Source organism: Mandrillus leucophaeus, unplaced genomic scaffold, assembly GCF_000951045.1.
Source record: "Mandrillus leucophaeus isolate KB7577 unplaced genomic scaffold, Mleu.le_1.0 Scaffold316, whole genome shotgun sequence".
Classification (NCBI taxonomy): Eukaryota; Metazoa; Chordata; class Mammalia; order Primates; family Cercopithecidae; genus Mandrillus; species Mandrillus leucophaeus.
Genome location: NW_012103321.1, coordinates 3,467,813 through 3,491,360, shown reverse-complemented (window position 1 = coordinate 3,491,360; position 23,548 = coordinate 3,467,813). Strand labels below are relative to the sequence as shown.

At 38.0% G+C, this 23,548-nt stretch overlaps 1 protein-coding gene across 2 annotated transcripts; it reads left to right on the top strand.

Moving 5' to 3' along the window:
• The first annotated feature begins 1,238 nt into the window (after positions 1–1,238).
• Positions 1,239–23,370, top strand: LOC105545031 (zinc finger protein 474). Of its 2 annotated transcripts, none has more exons than XM_011987783.1 (3): positions 1,239–1,319; positions 20,278–20,458; positions 23,203–23,370. In XM_011987783.1, exons 1-3 carry the CDS (start codon positions 1,287–1,289, stop codon positions 23,352–23,354), a joined length of 366 nt encoding a protein of 121 aa, XP_011843173.1. In that variant the 5' UTR covers positions 1,239–1,286; the 3' UTR covers positions 23,355–23,370. The 2 variants fall into 2 exon arrangements, with proteins under 2 accessions (XP_011843173.1, XP_011843174.1); XM_011987784.1 differs by lacking the exon at positions 1,239–1,319 and adding an exon at positions 5,414–5,532.
• The last annotated feature ends 178 nt before the right edge of the window (positions 23,371–23,548 follow it).

Below are 23,548 nucleotides of genomic sequence, written 5' to 3'. Positions count from 1 at the left end.
AGAGCAAGACTCAAAAAAAAAAAAAAAAAAAAGATCTATAGTTTAATTCTGGCCATATCAAATTCAAAATGCTTATGAGATTTTTGAGTTAAGCTGAATCTATGAGTCTGGAACTCAGAAGGGAGGACTGGGCTGGGATATACATTTATGCATTATTAACATATATTTAAAGCAATCCGAATGAATACTCAGATAGAAAAACAGGCCCAGGGCTGAGTCCTGAGATACAATATTTAGGGACTAGAGGGGAAGAAGCTGGAGAACGAAGGCCTGGAGATGCAAGAGAAAGGTCTAGAGTAGGGTGCCATGAAAACTGAGATCCGACAAATGTTGTAAATAAGGGTGTTGAAAACAGTGTTTTATGCCAAGAGGTTGAGTAGAATGAGGACCAAAAAATATTTGATTTGGCAGTGTGGATGCAGCTGCTAACCTTGGAAAGAACATAGTGGACTGGTGAGATCTGCAGAGTGTATGGAGAATAAAGATAGGTTGTGTTTTGAGAAGTATGGCTTTGAAGACTAGAATAGAAATAGTAGGTAGGCTAGGAATAGAGATATTGGGATGAGAGGTATTTTTGAAAGATGGGAGCTTCTAGATTATGTTTTAATACTTAGGATAATGATCCAGTGGAGAAAAGGAGATTGAAGAAGCAAGAGAGGTGATCAGAGATGGTGCAAAACCTGGAGAAAAAATAGGCACCAGGAGATGGGATCACCAATGTGTGTGGAAGGAAGGACTTCGAAAGGAGAGGGCACTTCTTTGTTTCAGGAGAATGATTAATACAGATGAAGGCAAGACTGTAGGTTATTAGTGGGGAGATAAAGTAACTACTATCTGTTAGCTTGTATCTCATATTTTCTTGATGAAATATCAGGCAATCTTACCAAGCCTATCAGTGAGAAAGAGAGGTATAAAGAGAGAGAAAAAAGTTAATGTTAAGAACTTTCTTAGTCCTTTGTCTCTCCATGCCTTCTGTTAAACTGAGCACCTGAAATCAAGAATAAGTCTTTTAGAATGCTTTCCCTCTATGATCTCCGCTTCTTTGAAGGTGGTAGATGAAATATTCAGTGGGATCCTACTTGTAGATTCAACCATTTTAATAATCTTCAGTGGTCCTAGTTCACCTCCTCAGCTGTGCTGATGTCATGAAAACCAGCCTCGACCTCACAAACTACCCCTTGATGATGCTGACAGCTGGACTACTAATAACCAACTCGCTGTGCCGCTTCTTCATCTTTCCTTGGTGCCAACCATGCCTGCATATCAGGGCAGCATTCCATGATCCCATGGCTCTCAGGTCAACAAACCACAACACTAAGGTAACAGGACCAGTTCTCTTCTACGTTGTTGGCTCCAGAAGCCAACCCAAGGGAATTTGTGTGTATGTATTACATGTGTGGAATATGTGTGTGTTGAAGGTGGGGAGAGTTACACATTTTAGAGCAACAGCCTCATCAGTGAAATTGATGTATAGCTTTCTAATGTAAAAATTTAAAGGATAATACTCACCTGTACAAATCACAGTCTAATCTAATCATTTAAAAACTCATCCTTAACTTATAATTATATATCACATATTGCTGGGTAGAGAGACTGTGATAGATACAACTACATCTCCCAGAGCCCAAAGCCCAAAGCAAAAATAGGTGCTCTTTCTTTGCACTGGCACTTCTTTATGTGGCTTTCTGCTTCTCTAGAAAGAAAAACACTGACTGTAACTTCTGTGAGAGGAGAGAATCGCATATTATAAATTCAAATATTACTTAGGCCTAAAATGAACAAAAACCATAACATAGTTATACTCTCAAAAAGTTAATCTAGCTTAATTTCGTATGTCTTCAAAGCCTTTTTTCCCCATCACTTGCTTCCAGCCCAAACACATGTACATCCACATTTCCTAGTGATCATGGATACTGAATCGTTATATAGTGAGCGAATGGATATAGCTCCAGTACTTAAAAATCCAAATTCCAAGGTCAACAACTACAGTCTCTCCCAAAATTCTTAAAATTCCAACAAAGGTAGTGCAACACAATCTGTAAAGAGTCCTTATTGAAACAGAGGTGATTGTCCCATAAACAGAATCTCAGTGCTCAATGTGAGGCATAAGTTCAGCCTTATGGATAGGTGGGGAATTGAGAGAACTTAAGACTCCATCTTCTTCTCTCCCATTATGTTGTGCAGTGCTCATCTTCCTTACGTCTCTTGTCTCTTTGTAGCATTTACTCTATGAGGTTGTCTTATACATAGAAAGAAATGACCTACAAATTGAAGAAAGGGCTAGTAAATCCAGGAACTCAGTAAGTTTCCAGTATTCTCAGCCCAAGCACCTGCTCTGATGCCATGATCCCATCTTTAAAGTCTCCCATGCTGCTGTCATATCCCCAGTTACTTTTAATCAGAGAAGGTGGGAACATAAAGGTATCACTGGTCCCATGTTAAAACTTCAAGTAATTGGAGGCAGAGAGTAGAAGCAAAGGATAAGGAGAGATCGGGGTCAACTCTGATAGGAAAATTTTTTAAAAATATCTTAAAGTTAGAATTCTTTCTGGCCTATCCAAGGCGATGGTCTTCTTTTTATAGGAAAACTCCTTTTCTTGGCCTCCACCCCTGAGTGGTATGCGCTCTAACACGTAAGCTGTAGACAAATCAGGCACGAGAAAAAACCCAAAGTCCAAGTTCAGGTCAGAGAGCATTTTTTTTTCATCTTTTTAATTATATGCACTGGACAAATTGAGTGTCTGCCATAGCCCATGGGTGTTTCTTGTCTTTCCTCCATTTTCCCTTGTTTCTCCATTTTACTCTGTGACCTGGAAGCCAACTGGCCTAAGAGTCAGGCCTGTATCCAAACTGAAGAGCACAAGAACCAAACACTAAGAACATTCTCCAACCATTTTCTTCAAGGAGAGCCATTTCAGACAAGAGTTTGGCAAGACGTTTAATCAACACCTCAAACACTTCACCTTCCAACTATGTTCTTCTAAGATCACAAAAACAAAAACAGAAACGGTTCTTATCTCAAATGTGAAAATTAAAAAAAAAAAAAAAAAAAAACCTTCAGCTAGGAAATTGTGTTTCTTTCAGAAACCTAGACCAAATTAGAGTCTAATTTGGAATTCATTCTTTGACCTATATTTTTCAGCTTTGTAGCTTAAGATTAACAATTAAATAACTAAAATGTCAAGCATGCATTTGAAATATCAATAGTTCTTTTTTAAAAAATAAATACATAAAGATAATTTAATAAAAACAACATTTCCAAATGAATGTCAAATCTTTCTTATGTTAAAAGGAGCAAAACAAAACTCCAAATCACAAGTAACAGCCTCTTTTAGTTGGCCAATAGACAGGCCGGATTGGGAAATTCTTTTACGCGGCATCCAGTGATTTCCAAAAACAATTTAATTTCAAACAACGATCCTTCCAGATGTGACATTTGGGGAGAATTGTTTAAAACACCAGAAGTAAATGTGAAATACCAGTGGTTTCTAAACAATCAAACTCTCCAATTGTTAGGGTTTGGGATTGAACTATGCAGTTACTCCTATATATTAAAATACTATTTATACTTTGTATGTAGGACATGACTAAAAGAGTAGAAACTTAATTGTATACATTCAGACTCAGTCAGGTTGGTTGAAATTATGTTTTAAATGGCTGAAGGCAAGATTCTGATTTGGAGAAATGAGTCTCTGGTTGCCTCGCCTCATATTCTAATCTCCTTTGCATTTTAGCACCTTCTGCACTCTCCCTACCTCTGCCACCCCCACCCATTGGTATTGTTGGAAGGGGGTCAAGATAATTTTATAAACTTAACAGAAAACCATCTTTCATAGGACTGTTTGCATTCTGAAAACCTATCTGGGAGAAAGTAATGTTTGACCCAAAGGAATAAACTTTCGAGATAGTTGGGAAAGCAAAGGCGGGAGTTTTGCTAGTTTTTCCCCAGTCCTGTCCAATGGCTGACTCTGGACATGTAAGGCAGGGCATGATACCCCACTGACCACTGATGACTGTATCTCCCATGTTTTTAGAAGCAACTGGAATCAGACAGACCTGGATTCAGATCATAGATGCACAATTAAATCAAATATCTTTGAACAAGTTACTTAACCTCCCCAAGTCTCAGTTTCCACCATGAGAGATTGAAATGAGAGGATGCCTGCAAAGGACCTGGGATGGTGCTTGACAAAACTTTATCTGTGGGCTTCTCCCTGCCCGCTTTACAGAAGACCCAACTCTCTGCAATAGAAACCAACTTTTCCACTTAGTAATCACTGTGTGCCTCAGTTTCCTGGTTTATAAAGTCGGAGCACTGAGCTCTGCCCAGAGGGTTATTATGAGAATAAATGAAATAAAGCATGTAAAGTGTTTAGTACAGGGCCTATTACTTAGTAAATGCTGGTAATTAGCTGCCATTATGCCACTTGGTCAGACATGTTTAATATTGCAATATACACAAGGATTTATAAAAGAGGTTTTAGCCTTTTTTATCAAGTATGGAGGGAGGAGAACGCTCACTCTTACTTCCTCCATCCAAACTTCCTGCATTCTATGATATGCCCTGTGCACTTACCACAGAAATCTCAATTATTTGGCTTAATGGAAGGAATCCGGAGTGTAGAAAATCTAAAACAGAAGCTAAGGTCCAAATTTTTAGTTTAATTTTATCATGGAGAAAGAGAAATACTCGTTGATGGAATGACACACATTCAAATATCTACACAATCACATAATTCCCCCAGATCTTGGCAAAATGTGCCCTGTTTTTGACAGCCTGGGATCCAGCTGGGAACAGGGAAAGCAAAAATCCCCCAGAGAGCAAATGACTCAAGGATTACCCATGTTCACTGTGTGCACAGCGTCTTGGAAATCAGTCTCATGCCTTAAAGTACAGTTTCTTTTGCCTAAGGATAGGCTTCAAGCCTCCTGTCAAGTTCTGTTGTAATCGTCGTCGTGCTTAAATTCAAAAAGAACAAGGAAGCTTCAATGTGACAATCTCTGTGTCACTATGCTTTTTTTTTTTTTTTTTTTTTTTTTCCTCTAAAGTACCTTTCCTACTATCCTACTACCTGGCAAGTTTTGTTTTAATTCCTCAGTCAATGATTCAGCTTTTGAGTGAAAACACTGACTCTATAGGAGATCTCAGCTAAAATACAAAAATTCCCTTGATAGGTGACAACCCTTTTTAGTCATTGGCACATTCATTTCTTAGACATGAGATATAAGGAAAATACTTTTTATTGGCGATATGACTGAGGAGAGGAATTGGAAAAATAGGCAGCTCAGAGTCACAAGCTCAAATGCTTTCAGGGGCAGAACAGGCTGCATAGAGGGCAACGGGGAGTGGTAGAGCTTGTGGTATACTAGAGAGTCAGCCTCACCTAAAGATATTCACATTTAAAACTTTTAAGAACATTGTCCTGGCCAATTAAAACATGCTGTTGATTAAAATGACTGTTGGTCCATCCGCTTGCAACCTGAAATCCAGAGCATAAAGCCGAGAGGAGGCAGTACCATTGGGTAGTCCAGGTGAGATGCTGTAAAGACCCAGGCCTGGGCCAGGAGAAGACAGCTGCGGATGCTGAAGGAGCAACATGTTTGTGCGACAGCTGTGTGCAGGGACCAGGGGCATACACACTTCGTACCTGAGCATAGGGTAACTCACCCCAGCAGCCAACTACCATGTGGATCACCTGTGGGAGTCTCTGGAACAATGAAGCTATTCTTCTGGATCAGACATCTTGGAGCCAAACCTTCTGATAATTTTTAAGGACCAAAAGTCAAGGATGCTAGAGAGGCTGCACATCTGGAGAGTAGTTTTCAAAATTAATCAGTCTGACTTCAAACATGTTAGTGGGCAGAGAAGTCAGGATGCTTCCTCCACTCAACAGGTCCCCTTCTCACCCTGCCCCTGTATCTTGAGTAATTTCAAATGAATAGGCTCAGCACATGCCAAATAGGGATCTGTCAACCTGATGCTGTCTCAGAGATAGAGCTTTGGACAAAGCTAAAAAATATTTTCTAAATAAAGGGATTGGATTGAGACGAAAGGGGCAAAAAGAAAAGAAAGTAAATAAAGTAGTGAGTTCAAGATAGTCATTTCCACTGTTAGGGCTAGTTCTCAGTTCTGTACCCAGCACAGTCCCTGGCACATTGTCAGTAATCAGAAAATACTTCTGAGCAACAATATCTGGGCTTCAATTAAATCACCTAGCAAGGGACAGCCCTTTCCTCCAGATGCATTTCCATTTAGTGTGGGTCTCAGCTGTGTTTCCAGCAGATGTCTGGTTTATTTCTGCTCACAATGGAAATGCAGTATCAAAATCTAGAATCCTATTGTTTCATTGGCTTTTGAAATTGAAAAGCATCTGATTCATCCCAGATATTTGTGGACTAGCATACTGTACTGGTTACCAGTCACACTCCATCTGAGAGACAAAGTACACATTGACATATATGGCCAGTTCTAGGCCCAGTTGTGAGACAGGGTAAGGATTTTCCTGTCTATCTCCCCCGTGGTCACCATTTTTTAATTCTACATGTTGTGACTTGTCTTATTACAGATTAGTGATTACAACCGTATGGTTGGAAAGTGTCTGAAGGTAGGAGTGCCTTTTTTCTGATTTGCTCCAAGTCACGGTTCAGGCTTACAGGGGCTATTTCCCTTACAGGATATTCTCTTACCTCTGGGTTCCCTGAGTTCTCTTTGACTCTTAGGTTAATGAATAATCTCAAATGAACACAGGGAACATGGCTGTTTTGATGTAGGGATGATGCAATCTACAAAATGTAGGTTTGATGTAGGGATGATGCAACCTACAAAAATAAAAAAGACCATTAAACTTTCTGCATTTAAAAAAATATTTCCAAGTAATATACAAAGCATGTTACTTGGGAGGACACAGGCATTTCATTTGCAGACATATTTAGTAGTAACATAGTTTACATTTTGATGTGGCTCTTTGGCAAAGGCCCACTAAAATGACCTCATCAAAAAAGCAGAGTGTTTTTGTAATGGTTACAAATAAATCCAGCAAATTACTGCCTTCCAATGTGTGATTGCAGGAGGCTTCCTCTATTCCCTGGTAGCAGATGGGTAATTGTTTCTGTGCCCTTCTAGAGCCAAAGTTCTCAGTTCTCTCTTTCTGAGCTGAATGACCCTAAAGAAAATAATTGTAGGCTGGAGAGTAGACAAGGGCAAGCACAAGGAAAATATAAAGGAATAAATAGTGTGACACAAGGGGAGCCTTTCAGTATCCCTAAAATCAACTGTAGATGAAGACTAACTGAATTTATGTGTTTTGTGCGTATACACACACACACACACACACACACACACACACTTATATACTAATAAACCTTGAAGTTCCTCATATGTTGGAAGATAAGAAACTGGTCAGTTATGTCTCTATTTTATTATTATTAAACTTTAAGTTCCAGGGTACATGTGCACAACATGCAGGTTTGTTACATATGTATACATGTGCCATGTTGGTGTGCTGCACCCATTAACTCGTCATTTACATTAGGTATATCTCCTAATGCTGTCCCTCCCCACTCCTCCCACCCCACGACAGACCCCGGTGTGTGATGTTCTCCACCCTGTGTCCAGGTGTTCTCATTGTTCAATTCCCACCTATGAGTGAGAACGTGCAGTGTTTGGTTTTCTGTCCTTGCAATAGTTTGCTTAGAATGATGGTTTCCAGCTTCTTCCATGTCCCTACAAAGGACATGAACTCGTCCTTTTTTATGGCTGCATAGTATTCCATGGTGTATATGTGCCACATTTTCTTAATCCAGTCTATCATTGACGGACATTTGGGTTGATTCCAAGTCTTTGCTATTGTGAATAGTGCCGCAGTAAACATATGTGTGCATGTGTCTTTATAGCAGCATGATTTATAACCCTTTGGGTATATACCCAGTAATCAGATGACTGGGTCAAATGGTATTTCTAGCTCTAGATCCTTTAGGAATCGCCACACTGTCAGTTTAATTAGATCCCATTTCTCAATTTTGGCTTTTGTTGCCATTGCTTTTGGTGTTTTAGACATGAAGTCCTTGCCCATGCCTATGTCCTGAATGGTATTGCCTAGGTTTTCTTCCAGGGTTTTTATGATTTTAGGTCTGACATTTAAGTCTTTAATCCATCTTGAATTAATTTTTGTATAAGGTGTAAGGAAGGGATCCAGTTTCAGCTTTCTACATATGGCTAGCCAAGAAACTGGTCGGTTATGTTTCAAACAGACAAGATGCCATGCACGTGGGTGCAAAGGGACAGTCCTGCTTTTATGTTATTCATCTCTGGCTACAGGGCTCAGGTACTGAAACTCTAGGGTTGAGTTTTTCTTGAAGAAATCTTATGTAGATGGGGTTGCTTCTTAATGGACTTTGTCCTACAAAAAATGTAATGTCCTGAAAAAAAAGTCTTGATAAAACATTTTCTAATTTGGTGTTTTATTTGTTTTCTTTTGTGGTTATATGCTTTGTTTTTTGAACTAGGAAAACTTCTTGGGAGACAAATTAAAGAGTTTAGAATAGAGATCATTTGAAATATTCCCTAGGTCCCGGCAAAAAATAACTAAAATACATTACTTGATTCTGGAATTTCTTTTACAATGTGTAATGCTGACTTTCAACTGACTGCATTTCATGAGCATGGCAATGCAAAAATACTCCACTAAACTGTATCTGCACGAGTGTTTTTAAATCAGCCTTATTGAGAAATAATTTGCAAACAATAAACTGCATCCATTAAACATGAGCAATTCAATGAATTTTGATGGTTTTAGAAACCTATTATACCACCACCATAACCAAGACATAGAACATTTTCATTACCTTCCAAAATGTCTTATATTTCTTTATCACCTTCCACTTCTAGCCTCCAGGCAACCACTAATCTACAGATTAGTCTGGATTTTATATAAATACAATCATGCCATGTGTATTCTTGTGTTTGGTTTCTTTCAGCATAATGATTCTGAGTTTCATCCACTGGTGCAAGTAGCAGTCGTTCTTTTTTATTGCTCAGTAATAGAGCATTGAATGACTGTATTCAACTTTCTTGCTCTATTTATGGATGTTTCCAGTTGCATTCGTGTTTTGTTTTATTTTATGTTTTTTGTTTTTTTGAGACAGAGTCTCACTCTGTTTCCCAGGCTGGAGCCTCAGCCTCCCTAATAGCTGGGATTACAGGCACCCACCATCATGCCCAGCTAATTTTTGTATTTTTGTAGAGATAAAGGTTCATCATGTTGGCCAGGCTGGTCTTGAACTCCTGACCTCAGGCGATCTGCCCACCTCGGCCTCCCAAAGTGCTGGGATGACAGGCGTGAGCCACCACACCTGGCCAAATTCATGTTTTTTTATTGTGACTTCAGAACTTTAGTGCAGGCAGAACCAATTTGCATTTCTCCAATATGGGAAAACCAAGATGGTTTAGTGTATAAAAATTATAAATTGTCCCATCTGGCCCATTTCTTAATCTGATTATGTCTCAAAGATATGAAGTCCACATTCGTATATTCAGGGCTCAACACAATCCCCAAAATTGCCCTCTCTCTATCCAAAACAACATAACACCTTAACTTGACTGATGTAGCTCTCTTATTACAGAAAGTCCTTCCTTTCAGTGTTATTTGTCAAATCTCTACCCAGCTATTCTGACAGGAGGATGAAGTCTGGGATCTGGACTAAGGTGGAAAGACAGAGGGTCAGGGGAGACACTTAGAAAACGTCACGACCTTCAACTATTTTCTCAAGGTCTAACCACTCGTGTTTCCATCCTATGTGGAACAGATTGATCTTCACTTGTATACTTCCTCTAAGCAGACTTCTTGTTTCCATTATGGGCATTAGGGCTGTCATGTTCACATACTACAGTACTATTAAACAGTTGTTGAAAAGGTCATGTTGTTTAGCAGCTTGCCTAAAGGAGTTCTCCTCTCTCCAGTACAGTTCTACCATTCAATAAACCCACTTCAGATATTATCCACTTCATTGGCTTCTGATCAAAACACTTCCTTTTCTTCCTGCTTCAGACTCCTGTGGCACTATGTCCCCATATCATGATACTTACACCTTTTGGCTTGTAAATTAATAGTTTATATGTTTGCCTCCATAACTACAGAGAGTTAAGGATTGGAATTCCCCACAACCTCCAGCTTGGTGCTGGAGGAAGTAGATGAATGAAGGCATGGACACAGCAAAGTTGAGGACTGTGGCCTCTAGCTTGGGGAATAGTGTCCAGTTTGGTGTGGCTCAAAGATGTGTTTCATGGGGCTAAGATTGGCCATGGCTGAAGTCTGCATGAAGTGTTAGACTTTACTCTGTAGCTGCAGAGAACCATAAAATTACTGAGATCATGTTAGATAGGCCAAGTTTGCACAAAACAGTCAAGTGGGGTGGGGGCGGAGATAGTTGAGAAGATGAAAATTATATGGCGATATGTCAATCCATCTAGAATGGGCAATACAGGATCCAAAGGATGGCCTGGTTCATCCATCCACCAAATTATCCTTTTGACCGCCACTTTTCAAAATAAGATGACTAGTACCACACAGCCCTACTTAGTTGCTTGTGAGTTCATTTTTTGACTAATGCGTTCAGGCGTGGGAAACAGCCTAGACAAAATTAAAATATCTGTAAGAGTTGCATTTAGGATTATCTTATGGTGGATATGGACTCAGGCTAAATCTTGTTCTCAGATTATTTTTCCAGACATTTGTTACTGCTTTTTAAAGTAATGGAGCAGAATTCTAGGATTTCAATTATGTTTTGCCATACAAGTATTTAACTGACATGTACTCAACTACAAACAATTAGCAAAATAAAATAGTATTGGAATAATGCAACTTAAAGTACTATAAGTATTTTTATTTTGTATTTAAAAGGAAAATGTTTTCTATTGACAACATTTCTGACACCAAATGTGTGGATTTTTACTCCTACAGCAACAACCAGTTCTCCAGTTCTCCAGACAACTGAGTGTTGTCCCAGAGTTAGCGCAGACCTCACAAGTTGAGGGCTCAGTCTCACAAGACTGCCCCCCAGCTTCAGAAGCCAATCACAACTACTGGGAAGTCAGGTTACTCACACTTCTGTCAACTTGGTTAAAAACTGAATTTCCCATGATCCTCCCTTTATGCTTAATAATTTGCTCTAACAGCTCACAAAACTCAGGGAAACATTTTATCGTGTTATTTATGTCACCAGTTTACTATAAATGATTACAGATGAACAGTCAGATGAATAGGTACATAGGACAAGGTATGGGGTTGGGGTTAGTGTGGAGCTTCTGTAACCTTTGGGGCCACCACCTTCCCAGCACCTCAATGGATTTGCCAAGCTTGAAGCTATCTGAAACTCTTCATTTGGAGTTTCTATGGAGCTTCCATTACATAAAAATAATTGATTGAATCATTGAACATTAGTGATTATCTCAATCCCCAGCCCCTCTTCCCTCCTCAGAGGTCAGCAAGTAGGGCAGAAATTTCCAGCCCTCTCATCAGGCCTTGGTCATTCTGGCAACCAGCCTTAATCTTTAAGCTGTCTACGGGTCCCAGCCACCCGTCATTCATTAGCATACAAAAAGACACTCATCACTCCCGGGGATTCCAAAAGTCTTAGAAGCTCTTGTTGCAGAAACGGGAAAAGGACCAAATACAATTTTAAAAGCTCCTATCAACCCTATCACTCAAGAAGTTACAAGGATTTTGAGAGCTCTGTGTCAGGAAGTAGGTGCAGAGACCAAATATGCATTTCTTATTATGCCACAGCCTTGTAATTTTATGCTATGCAAAACTGTATTCATTCCTAATACTAACTCTAATTCCAACTACTAGTTTGTTATAATACTAAACTATGTTATATACATAATCTTGGAATATCTTTTATGAGTTATTTCAGGAATTTTCAGAAAGTAATTCAGTCTGCATTATTTTACCTTTAAGACTGATTTTACTACCCAATCCAGATTAACTTTTGACTCCAGAGCTGATACTCTTTTTTTATTAATTTATTATAAAAATGATACAAATTCATTTTAAAATTCAAGCCATTAGGAAAGTATAAAAATTACCCCAGACTCCTCTAATTTGACCTTAGTGGATATCATTCCAGGCATCTGTGTACACAGACATACATAAGTAGACATGTATATGTTTTCATATAAGTGAGATTATTAGTAGAGATAAATTTAATTTACTTGCATTTGACAAAAAGACACCAAATAATTTTGCTGAACTTCAAGATAATATTTCTTCACTAAAAGTTTAATTTTTAAAGGGACCTACTAAAGTTGAAAAAAAAGTAATTATTCAAGGATTTGCAAAACATTAACTTCAAATTTTAATTTTACACTGCTTCAATTGACTGTTTCACATGAAAACTGAGGAATTCAATGTCATTAACTTCTTTGTACTGCTCCTTCCCCTCCTAATTTTGATAATTTTATATTCTCTTCTCTATAATTTTTTTTTTTTTTTTTGAGACAGAGTCTCACACTGATGCTCACACTGGAGTGCAGTGGCACAATCACAGCTTGCTGCAGCCGCAACTTCCTGGGCTCAGGTGGTCCTCCCACTTCAGGCTACTAGTAGCTGGGAACTATAGGCACGTGCTACCATGCCCAGCTATTTTTTACATTTTTTGTAGAGATGGGATCTCACTGTATTGCTCAGGCTCTCAGGCTGGTCTCAAACTCTTGGGCTCAAGCAATCTACCCTCCTTGACCTCCCAAAGTGCTGAGATTACAGGTAAGAGCCACTGGGCACAGCCTCTACAATTTCTATAGTTATTTTGCCTCCCATGATTTAAGTGGATTAATTGCCACTCTTTTAGTCACAATCTCTATATTTTTTAGTTTTTTTGTTGTTTCATCCTTGATTTCTTGTATTAACTAATGTTTTTCAAAGAGAATCAGAGGTAGAGTGGCTATATCATGTATTTATTATACAGGGACATTTTAGAGAGTAAAAGAAGAGCTATTAATATTAGCAAAGACAACAGGTAAATAATAAGACTATTCTAGGCAAAACAGTGCTTAGAATCACCCTAAAGCCAGATATGGTGTATTTTATAAGCTCTTGAATGCTTCAACTCAGAACTTTCTGAGCCATTTAAACAGTGCCAAATGGCCCCTTTAGCAACGAATTATCTATTGGAAGAAAAAGTTTGACTCTGGCTAAAGGCCCAGTAGCTCACTTCCTGGGGCTAATAGATGAGTTTTAGGGAATCTACCAATCAACTGAAACCATATCCACAATTCTGTATACATACGCATTTTTCTGGGGAGATCACTGTGACACTAATCAGATTTTCAAAGACTATTGCTCCATAAACATTTCTTACCAATTTCTATTTCATAAGGTGATGCTTGGATCACATTCTCTGAACTCCCCTGTAAATAACATCACAGAACTATGCTTTCACATTATAAGTTATCACTTCATATCTTCTGTATAATTAGTGTAAGAAGTGAACAAATGTGGGCTGGGAGTGGTGGCTCATGCCTGTAATTCCAGCACTTCGGGAGGCCGACGCAGACAGATCACGAGGTCAGGAGATAGAGGCCATCCTGGCTATCACAGTGAAACCCCATCTCTACTAAAAATACAAAAAAAGCCAGGCGTGGTAGCGGGCGCCTGCAGACCCAGCTACTCAGGAGACCAAGGCAGGAGAATGGCGTGAACCCAGGAGGCAGAGCTTGCCGTGAGCAGAGATCGCGCCACTGCACTCCAGCCTCGGCGACAGAGTGAGACTCCATCTCAGAAAAAAGAAAAGAAAAGAAAAGAAATAAACAAATGTGGAGTGTTTCTGATATTTTGCAAAACTGCTAGTGATGACTTCCATTTTAGTTTTCGTTACATCTTTTATTAAAATTCATAAATTCATCCAATAAATTTAGTGCTAAGAGTATTTTTTTCCTTCTGACCAGTTGTCATAGTTCTTTCTGCAAACTCTGTTAGTTATTGAATTGTGTATTTCACAGTGGTTTCCTTCTAGCCTGTACTATCAGAGAGGTCATCTAGAGAAATTTGAACCTATCTGAAATATAGGTATTCTAGTCTTGGTTTTCTGAAACAACTATGTCCATTCCTCTTTTATCCAAACCTCTCTTAAGGTTCTCCAACAAATCAGTCTCTTTTCTTGGTCCTTCATCTTTCTCCCCTGCTTCAATAATGATACTATGACTATTTCAAACAGTAACAATGAATGGATGGATGCCAGGTGATATATACAATAATTAGGATAAAAGTAGTTAAATATCCACTTCCCTGTGTGTTACACAAACCTGACCTAAAACATTGAACATGAAGTGTTCCTGACAGAGAAAAGACATTAACAGAAAGAAAAAGATGCTGTGTGGAAAATAATATGATAATTCCAATAGTGGCCAGCAAAATAATTGAAAGCATATGAAAAGTTAGTGGATTCAAGTTAAAAGCTTTCCCTAAAGTGTTCAAGTGCCTGCCTATATCTAGCCTAAATCAACTTTCCCAGGAAACTAAGAGGACCAAAACAAAATTGTGATGAGCCCTGACAGACTTTTATGCACACTTACATAGATTTAGTGATTAACTTTTTGTAAAAAATGTCTTTTACCTTGATGTTCGAAAAGTAATGCCACACCAGCAAAATATTATCTGAAATGTTACAGGAAAACTGTTGACCTAATTCTTTGCTCTTCAGCAACCTCAGACTTATCAACTTCCTCTTTGCCTTCCTTTGATAACACTTTCCTGAAGTTGGCTGGTCCTGGCAAGGGCCTCCATAGACAGGGCACCCTGCCCTCATATAACCTCCTCAGCCACCCTTCCCCTGCCCTCCTTACTCTGTTATGCCATGCCACTGAAAGCTACAGCCTGCGCATTTGCTAAGAGGGAGCCTTCTGCTGATTCTGCCAGAGCTATAGTCCCTTCTTTCCGTTCCTTCTTTCCATCCCCCACATATCCACTTCTATCTGAAAAAGGCCAAATAGGAAAACCCTGGACTGGAAAAAGAGGCCAAACAGGAAAACCTTGGCAGCTGGGGCAGTGGCAATAACCACAAGTTGGAGATTGCTCAACTTTCCCTGGAAGTTTCAGACTGACAATTGTAAAGTCAGTGAAAAATAAGATAGGTTTTCTTATCTCTGTTCAGACCCATGTGGATGTATTTTTCTCTTCTGCTGTGGCTGGGTTGTTTGCGCTTCACTAGAGCATGGCTTAGGGGTAAGATGCTCAAAACATAAGAATATGGAGTATATTGCAGGTTCAACGGAAGTTCAACCACAAATACAGAGCATGGGGCAAGCTTTAGAAAATATAATATAGACCATCTTCGTCTTTTTATGGTATTAATTTTCTCCCACATCCCTTTCAATTGTTTGGTAGATGTCTTCTGACCTCTGTGTCTGCCTGTTTTCTTCTAACTTTCCTTCCAAAGGAAATCTTCTGACACGGTGACACAAATGTCTTCATTTATGACCCATTTATTTTGCTTATATGCTTGGTTAAATACTGGATTTGGCTCATACTTTCCATGTGGAATTTTATTAAATTCACTATTTTCAAAGTAAAAAGAATAACTTCTCATTTTAAACTAAAAATCTGCATTTAATTAACCTTTCCAGTAAATAAACATGTAAAAAAAGTAGTAAGAAACATTTAAATGTCTTGAAAATTTTTGCTTATGCTTTGTACTTTCTGTTAGGTCTTTCTTGAATTTTTCAAATATTTTTAATGTGACTTTTCAATTGTTAGAACCCACCATATGGCTAAGAAAAGAAGGATAAACAACTATTTAGTTATTTTGATAAATGTAGACAGTTTATTGGCATAAGTTAGTATAGAATAATAGAATAAAATATTCCACTTCAAATAATACTCTTTTTATAAAAACTTCAATCATCCAGGGAGTCACTTTATTTTCCCTTTTTGCTTGGTCTATGTAACTGTGGATTTATTCACCTAACATCTCTTTTTATGTCTGGTAAGCAGAAATCATAAATGTGTTTCTTTCTGGTTTTGATATTGCTCTGTGCAACGTGAAAGTCCCAATAGTTATAGTTAAAAGTAGGCTGATTATATGACATATACATCTACCTAGTTTTATTTCCCCAAAGGAGACCACACAATCAGCTTAATTTGTTTCTGTTTTCATGCCACCTGGAGCTACTAAAGAGCATATTGAAAAAAAGTCATTTAATTCCAACAAAATTTCTTGCAGCTTCAGGTAACTAGGTCTTTTCCATTATTCAGTGAATATTCTTCCCTAATTGAATCATTACTACATTCCCCAGAGTGCATAATCCCAGCATCTTTCACTATTCTATTTCCCAGAATTCAAATCTCTTCATTCTCTGAAGATCACTGCCTCATACTTAGAAGACTAAGTCCACGTATGTGAGCTCCACCAATTCCTCACTTCTCTGCAAACACCTTTTCCCTTTCTCTAGCTTTCCTTTTTTTCCCTTTTCTCAGAGGCTAACACCTCCAATTATGCCCTTAATCTCATCTTCTACTGCCTCCTCTGTGATTTTTAATTATCCCATTTCATTGGGGACCTATAATCTTTTCCTCTCTACCTAAGGCATCCCTATCCTATAAACAACAACAAAACAAACCTTTCTTCTACTTTGCTTATCTCTCAAGTTTTTTTTTCTGCAAGTTTTTTGAAAGTATGTTGTTCTCCTCCTTGACATAACTTTTAACTCCTAACAATTTAGCCTTTACCATTACCACTCCTTTGGAACTAATCTCTCAAAGTCCCTGCTATGGAATCCACTGATAACTCCATCTAATAGCCTTTTCTCAGCCCCTCATTACTCTTTGTAGCATCTGACAGGGTTGATGATACCATATTTCTGGAAACCAGAAATGTTTCCAGAATTCTGAATGGAATCTTTTGTCTGCATGCCCTGTTTATTTAACTGCAAATTTGAACCTTTCTCTGTGTTTTCTGGCTGTAATTTCCCGTGTCCAATATCCCTACTATAAATATTCTCCCAATAATTTTTCTCCATATATTCTTTACATACTCCTATTTATAGAATTTACATGGTTTTAAACATTTTTTTCTGTGTGAATAACTCTGAAATAAATGAATACTGAATTTGCAGGCCTGTATTTCCTGTTTTGGCTGGATTTATTTATTTAAATTCTACAATTATGTCAAACTCAACAGATCCAGAACAAAATGTTTTTCTCCTTCCCTAAATTACCTTTTTGGATTTATAAATTTTATTTGTACTCTGTGCAATGCTTTTCTATAGCTCTATCCTCAGATTTAGACAGGTCCTGTGTTCCTAAAATGGTAGAGGCTTCTGTCAATGTCCAGTCCTCTCCCCAGTGTCAGATTGTTACCTCCTATCACTGGGTGTAAGACTTGGTGGGTAGGAGAGTATACACAGATGGTCCCTGCATGCCTGCCCCTTAGAGGTGCTTACTCTCAGCTACTCTGCCCTTTTCTTGTGGCAGACAATTATGTCTCATATAAAGTTTGGAGCTTGGAGGCTTTTTCTTGGTACTATTGATCTATCTTCAAACTTAGGTAGGCCTTTTAGTTCATCTATTTATCTTGCAACTTTGAGTCTCCAATGGACTCAAAAATTATGATTCTGTAAGCTATTCAATTTGTTCTCATTGTTTAGGTGGAAGCAATGATTCTTCTGCTTTTCTGTATCCTAGACAGAAACTGAATTTCCCTATTGCATCTTATCCTTAACTCTCCCGTAGATTTGGTTCTTCCTAAGAACAAGAAAACTAAGAATTTTAGTTCAAGTAGTTTATTTGGGAGGTGATCTCAGGATACCCCAGTAAAGGAATAGGAAGAGAGACAGTGAAGAGAACAAAGCCCAGCTAGTGTGTTAACAAGTGACTGTGGTCCAGTCACTCTGGGGACTTCTGGAGGACTATATGGAATCAACCTTGGTGAGGAAGCTGGATATGTATTCGCTGTGTCTCATCTGCAATTGATGAGCTGCTCTGCTGTGGGCAAAGCCTCCTCCCGATCAAAAAAAGCAAAGAATCACAAGTGCTTGCAGTAGAAAGTTGTTGATATGATCCCAATGTGGGCAGGCATAATAGTGTTAACAATGTCTGTTATAAACTTTCCACTGACATTTATTACTTTTCCTCTCAGATATATGGGTGTACTAGAGCCTGGTGTTATTGAGAAGAGTAGTTATGCCTGATTTATCTTTGTATTCTCCCAGCATAGTAACTTGGATATAATAGTCAGAAGGCAATCGATCAATATTTATTAAATGAGAAAATATAATTTATATAGTATCAATATGAAGAATTCTGGTTAGCTCTTTTTTATTTCCTCCGAAGCCCATGTTCTCACCCCAATCCCAAGTACTCAAATAATATAGTTTAATCTTTTAATTGCCAAAAAGATAACATCACCTGACTAGTGGGGATTTTTTTAAATCACATTGATTTTCCAGTTAACTTAAATGTGATATAATTTTAAACTATGATTTCCAAATCTAAGCTTTATCTAACAGATTTTTTTTCTTTTTTTTTTTTTTTTAATTATACTTCAAGTTCTGGGATACATGTGCAGAATGTGCAGGTTTGTTACATAGGTATACACGTACCATGGTGGTTTGCTGCACCTATCAACCCTTTAACTACATTAGGTATTTCTAGCCCACCATCCCCAATAGGTCCCAGCATGTGATGCTCCCCTCCCTATATCCATGTGTTCTCATTGTTCAACTCCCACTTATGAGTGATACCAGGGGGTGTTTGGTTTTCTGTTCCTGTGTTAGTTTGCTGACAATGATGGTTTCCAGCTTCATCCATGTCCCTGCAAAGGACATGAACTTATCCTTTTTAAGGTTGTATAGTATTCCATGGTGTATATGTGCCACATTTTCTTAATCTAGTCTATCATTGATGGACATCAGGGTTGGTTCCAAGTCTTTGCTATTGTGCATATTGCTGCAATAAGCATACATGTGCATGTGTCTTTATCATAGAATGATTTATAATCCTTTGGGTATATACCCAGTAATGGGGTTGCTGAGTAAATGGTATTTCTGATTCTAGATCCTTGAAGAATCGCCACACTGTCTTCCACAATGGTTGAACTAATTTACACTCTCCACATCCTCTCCAGTATCTGTTGTTTCCTGACTTTTTAATGATCACCATTCTAACTGCCATGAGATAGTATCTCATTGTGGTTTAGATTTGCATTTATCTAATGACCGGTGATGATGAGCTTTTTTTCACGTTTTTGGGCTGCAGAAATGTCTTCTTTTGAGAAATGTCTATTCATATACCTTGCCCACTTTTTTATGAGGTTGTTTGTTTTTTTCTTGTAAATTTGCTTGTTTTTTTCTTGTAAATTTGTTTAGGTTCCTTGTAGATTCTGGATATTAGCCCTTTGTCAGATAGATAGATTACAAAAATTTCCTCCCATTCTGTAGGTTGCCTGTTCACTCTGATGATAGTTTCTTTTGCTGGACAGAAGCTCTTTAGTTTAATTATATCCCGTTTGTCAATTTTGGCTTTTGTTGCCATTGCTTTTGGTGTTTTAGTCCTGAAGTCTTTGCTCATGCCTATGTCCTGAATGGTGTTGCCTAGGTTTTCTTCTAGGGTTTTTATGGTTTTAGGTCTGACGTTTAAGTCTTTAATCCATCTTGAATTAATTTTTGTATAAGGTGTAAGGAAGGGGTCCAGTTTCAGTTTTCTGCATATGGCTAGCCAGTTTTCCCAACCATTTCTTGAATAGGGAATCCTTTCCCCATTGCTTGTTTTTGTCAGGTTTGTCAAAGATCAGATGGTTGTAGATGTGTGGCATTATTTCTGAGGCCTCTGTTCTGTTCCATTGGTCTATACAGCTGTTTTGGTACCAGTACCATGCTGTTGTGGTTACTGTAATCTTGAAGACAGGTGGCATGCTGCTTCCAGTTTTGTTCTTCTTTTTGCTTAGGATTGTCTTAGTTATATGAGCTCTTTTTTGGTTCAGTATAAAATATAAAGTAGTTTTTTCTAATTCTGTGAGGAAAGTCAATGGTAGCTTGATGGGGATAGCATTGAATCTATAAATTACTTTGTGTAGTATGGCAGTTTTCACAATATTGATTCTTCCTATCCATGAGCATGGAATGTTTTTCCATTTGTTTGTGTCCTCTCTTATTTCCCTGAGCAGTGGTTTGTAGTTCTCCTTGAAGAAGCCCTTCACATCCCTTGTAAGTTGTTTTCCTAGGTATTTTATTCTCTTTGTAGCAATTGTGAATGGGAGTTCACTCATGATTTATTTTGTTACTTACAGCCAGCAATGATACGGCGTCCACCAACAGTTGTTTGCTACATTTGTGGTCGTGAATATGGAACAAAATCTATTAGCATTCATGAGCCACAATGTCTGAAAAAATGGCATAATGAAAACAACTTGTTGCCTAAAGAGTTAAGGAGACCAGTACCTAAAAAACCAGAAGTCAGGACCATTACTGGTAAGTTCCTAGAAAAAAGATTTGAGTGTATAAGGGGAGACTTTTCTCTGTAAACTAATAAAAGCAGAAGTATTTTCTTTTTTCACTTGTTCAAACGACCAAAATCAGCAACATTTCCTGCTTTGGTTAAAGACAAATAAGAAAAACAGTTCTGGAATGCCTATCCAAAGTATTATCTTCCGATGCTGAGACATAAAGACACTGTCCTGGCAACACTGTGCATGAGAGAGATCTATAGGAATTTGCTCTATTTCCCAAAAGTTTCCTTCATATATCATCAAACCCTTTGAATGTAAAATAAATAATAAAATATTTTTTAAATAAAAATAAATAAAACTTAAAAAATATGAAACTTAAAAAAAACCTTTGGGAACATCCAAAGTCATGTTTCCAAATATGAATGTGTCTTGGTGTTCACAGAGCAGGGGTACCAAACTTGAATTTTCACCAGGTCCACTAGTCAGGTTATGACATTGAGTAAACTGGTCTGTGTGTACAACAAAGGGGAAGTAAGGACTACGATGAGGTGTGGAGCATCAGATCACTCTAAAGGAGACAGGCCGCTGCCCAGTTCCAGCTGGTGTTATCATTAAGAAATTTAGTCCAATGTACTCATATCTTTCAATAACACAAAACAAACTAGAAATCCAGACATCTATTTTAAGTTTCCAGAATTTTTTGCATTTAATCATTTGTAAAGCCTGGTGCAAACCAAATGAAACTGAAACTACACCGCCATGTTTGGCCTCATCACAAAGCCTCATGCTTATTCATTTAGGGTATGAGAATAGTTAAGAAAATATTTTTGCCATGCAAGCTCAGACTTATCATATTTTTACCATTGTCATTTTCTCAGTAGATCCCCTAAACCATCTCATAGGACAATGTTGGTTTTAAGAGGAGTATCTTTCCATTTATCCGTTGTCCTATGTAACCATAGATTTGCAATGCTGAAAAGTACCTTGGGGGGTCATTTAATGTCAATTAGTCCAAAGCACTTGTGTCAGAGATGTGACACAAGGAGAGTTTTATAACAACCTACAAAGTAGATCCTAGATTGTATGATAAATTCTAGATCCTGCTAGATCCTAGCTGTTCACAGTCCTTGCCAAAAAGAGGGCTTTACATACAGGTGGGAAAAGAGCTGAAGATGAAAACAATCAGCTACTGAAATTAGAGAATTTTCCACAAACAGGTTGTTTATTTCATTGAAACTCTCTTTCCAGCATTTCTCACTTGGTGTCAAAATCTGTTTCCTTCCCTTCTGATCTTTATCACTTTCTCTGCTTGACCATAACTACCAGAAGGCTAGAAGTAAGAGGAACGATTAGTCTGAAAGCCCTGGTGGTTCACCATTCTGTTACTGCCTACAGATGGAAAAGATAGGTCCTATAACTGCATTGTCTTCCTCTCAGTCCCACGTTATTTATCTCTGAAGATGCCCTTCCTCTCTAGGTAAAAATATTTCACATTACCATTTTTATCTCATGAACTCATTGTAGTCATAGGGTTCAACTAACCCCTCTTCCTGATCTGAAATCAAAGCCCTATGCAAAAACACTTAGAAATGTGATGAATCACCTTCAAGTGAGAGTCAATGACTACTCTGGAATTTTTGAATTCATTTTAAAACTCATATGAGTAACGAGAAAGTCAGCATCATTCTTTTCTCATTTTTCAAAGCACTCAAAATACACATTCATATCCCACATAGACAGTGACGTTTGCTATATCCAAAGAAGAAATACTAGATTTTGCTGGGATTTAAATTCCCATGGAGCAGAAAAGTAAGAATTAGGAGCAGACATGTTAAAAAATTTAAGGTTCACTGTGGTTGTGTGAACCATTAGATAGAAATAGTATGTGAATTGCCTAAGCTTTAACGAAGTAATCTATGCTGTGCCAAAGATAAAAACTAAGTAATATGTTTCTGAGTGCCTTGCTACATTTTGGGAGCCTATTTTCAGTGGTTCTAAGATATAGTCAGTTTAATGTACTAAAGCCATTCTATTTTAACTAAGGTTTATTAAAGCTAAATCCCACATTGTTTCTCTAAAATAAAGCCATATGCTTTTTTCCCCATGCTCTGCCAATGAAGATTATACATTTCTCATCTGTCTTTGTTATTTTCTTAAGGACACATCTTTTTGTCAGATTATTCTGTTTGCATTCTCCACTTTGATTACTTAAAGAATATCTGAGTTTATGACCATGAAGAGATGATAAGTTTTTAAGATACAATTCATCTTAAATTCACTCTCAACTGTCAGTCTTGGCTTCTAAAAACATTCCACTGAAGAATTACAGAAAAGGAAAATACAAATACATGCTGATTCCCCTTTGTAAGCTTATATTTAGAGTCAACTGAAAGAAGGCCAAAAGTTATATTTGCAAAATAATGATGTATACGCAAAGATGTTAATAATTAGTGAAGAATGCATATCATAACATGTAAAACAATGTCTTTCCTTTTTAAAATCCAAAGAGTGAAAACCTCTGTCTGATTCCCAGCTAACTTTACTCAACCCTTGAAAGAGCGAGCAGCCCTTTCTTTTTTGGAGGCAAAAGTAATATGATTTGTTTAAAATACTCAGTGAACAGGTATTTCCTGACAATATTTTCCATAGAAAGTAGAATATGGTTCTCCCGAATAAAAACTGATCCATTTTACCTTTTTCTTTCCTTTTTGTTTTTGGTATTTTTTTCCCTTTTTTTCCTTTTGCTTTTTCCCTTTAACTTTCCAGCCAAAGGCTTCTATGATCTTGATGCTTTAAATGAAGCTGCTTGGACAAGTGCCCAGAGCCAGTTGGTTCCCTGTAATGTTTGTGGGCGTACCTTCCTGCCAGACAGACTGATTGTTCACCAACGATCTTGTAAGCCCAAAGCCGCCAAGTAAAGCCCTTTTCTCTCTACTGAAGTGTTACAGGAATTAATCCCTTTGAAAGAGATTGGGATAGGGTGGGAAGGAGAAAAAGGAGGTGACGAGGGGAAACAAGGAAAACTGCAATTGACCAAGGGCTGTTCTAGCAGGGGAGGCCCAGCTCAGCGCTTTGGTGTTGTAAGCGTTGCTCACTATTATGCAGTTGGGCA

Excerpts from the sequence above, each read along its gene's own strand:
- LOC105545031 (XM_011987783.1), top strand. The coding sequence starts at position 1,287 with ATGGCTCTCAGGTCAACAAACCACAACACTAAG. Across the intron at positions 1,320-20,277 it reads CAACAAACCACAACACTAAG|CCAGCAATGATACGGCGTCC; the intron begins GTAACAGGACCA and ends TGTTACTTACAG. Across the intron at positions 20,459-23,202 it reads AGAAGTCAGGACCATTACTG|CCAAAGGCTTCTATGATCTT; the intron begins GTAAGTTCCTAG and ends TTAACTTTCCAG.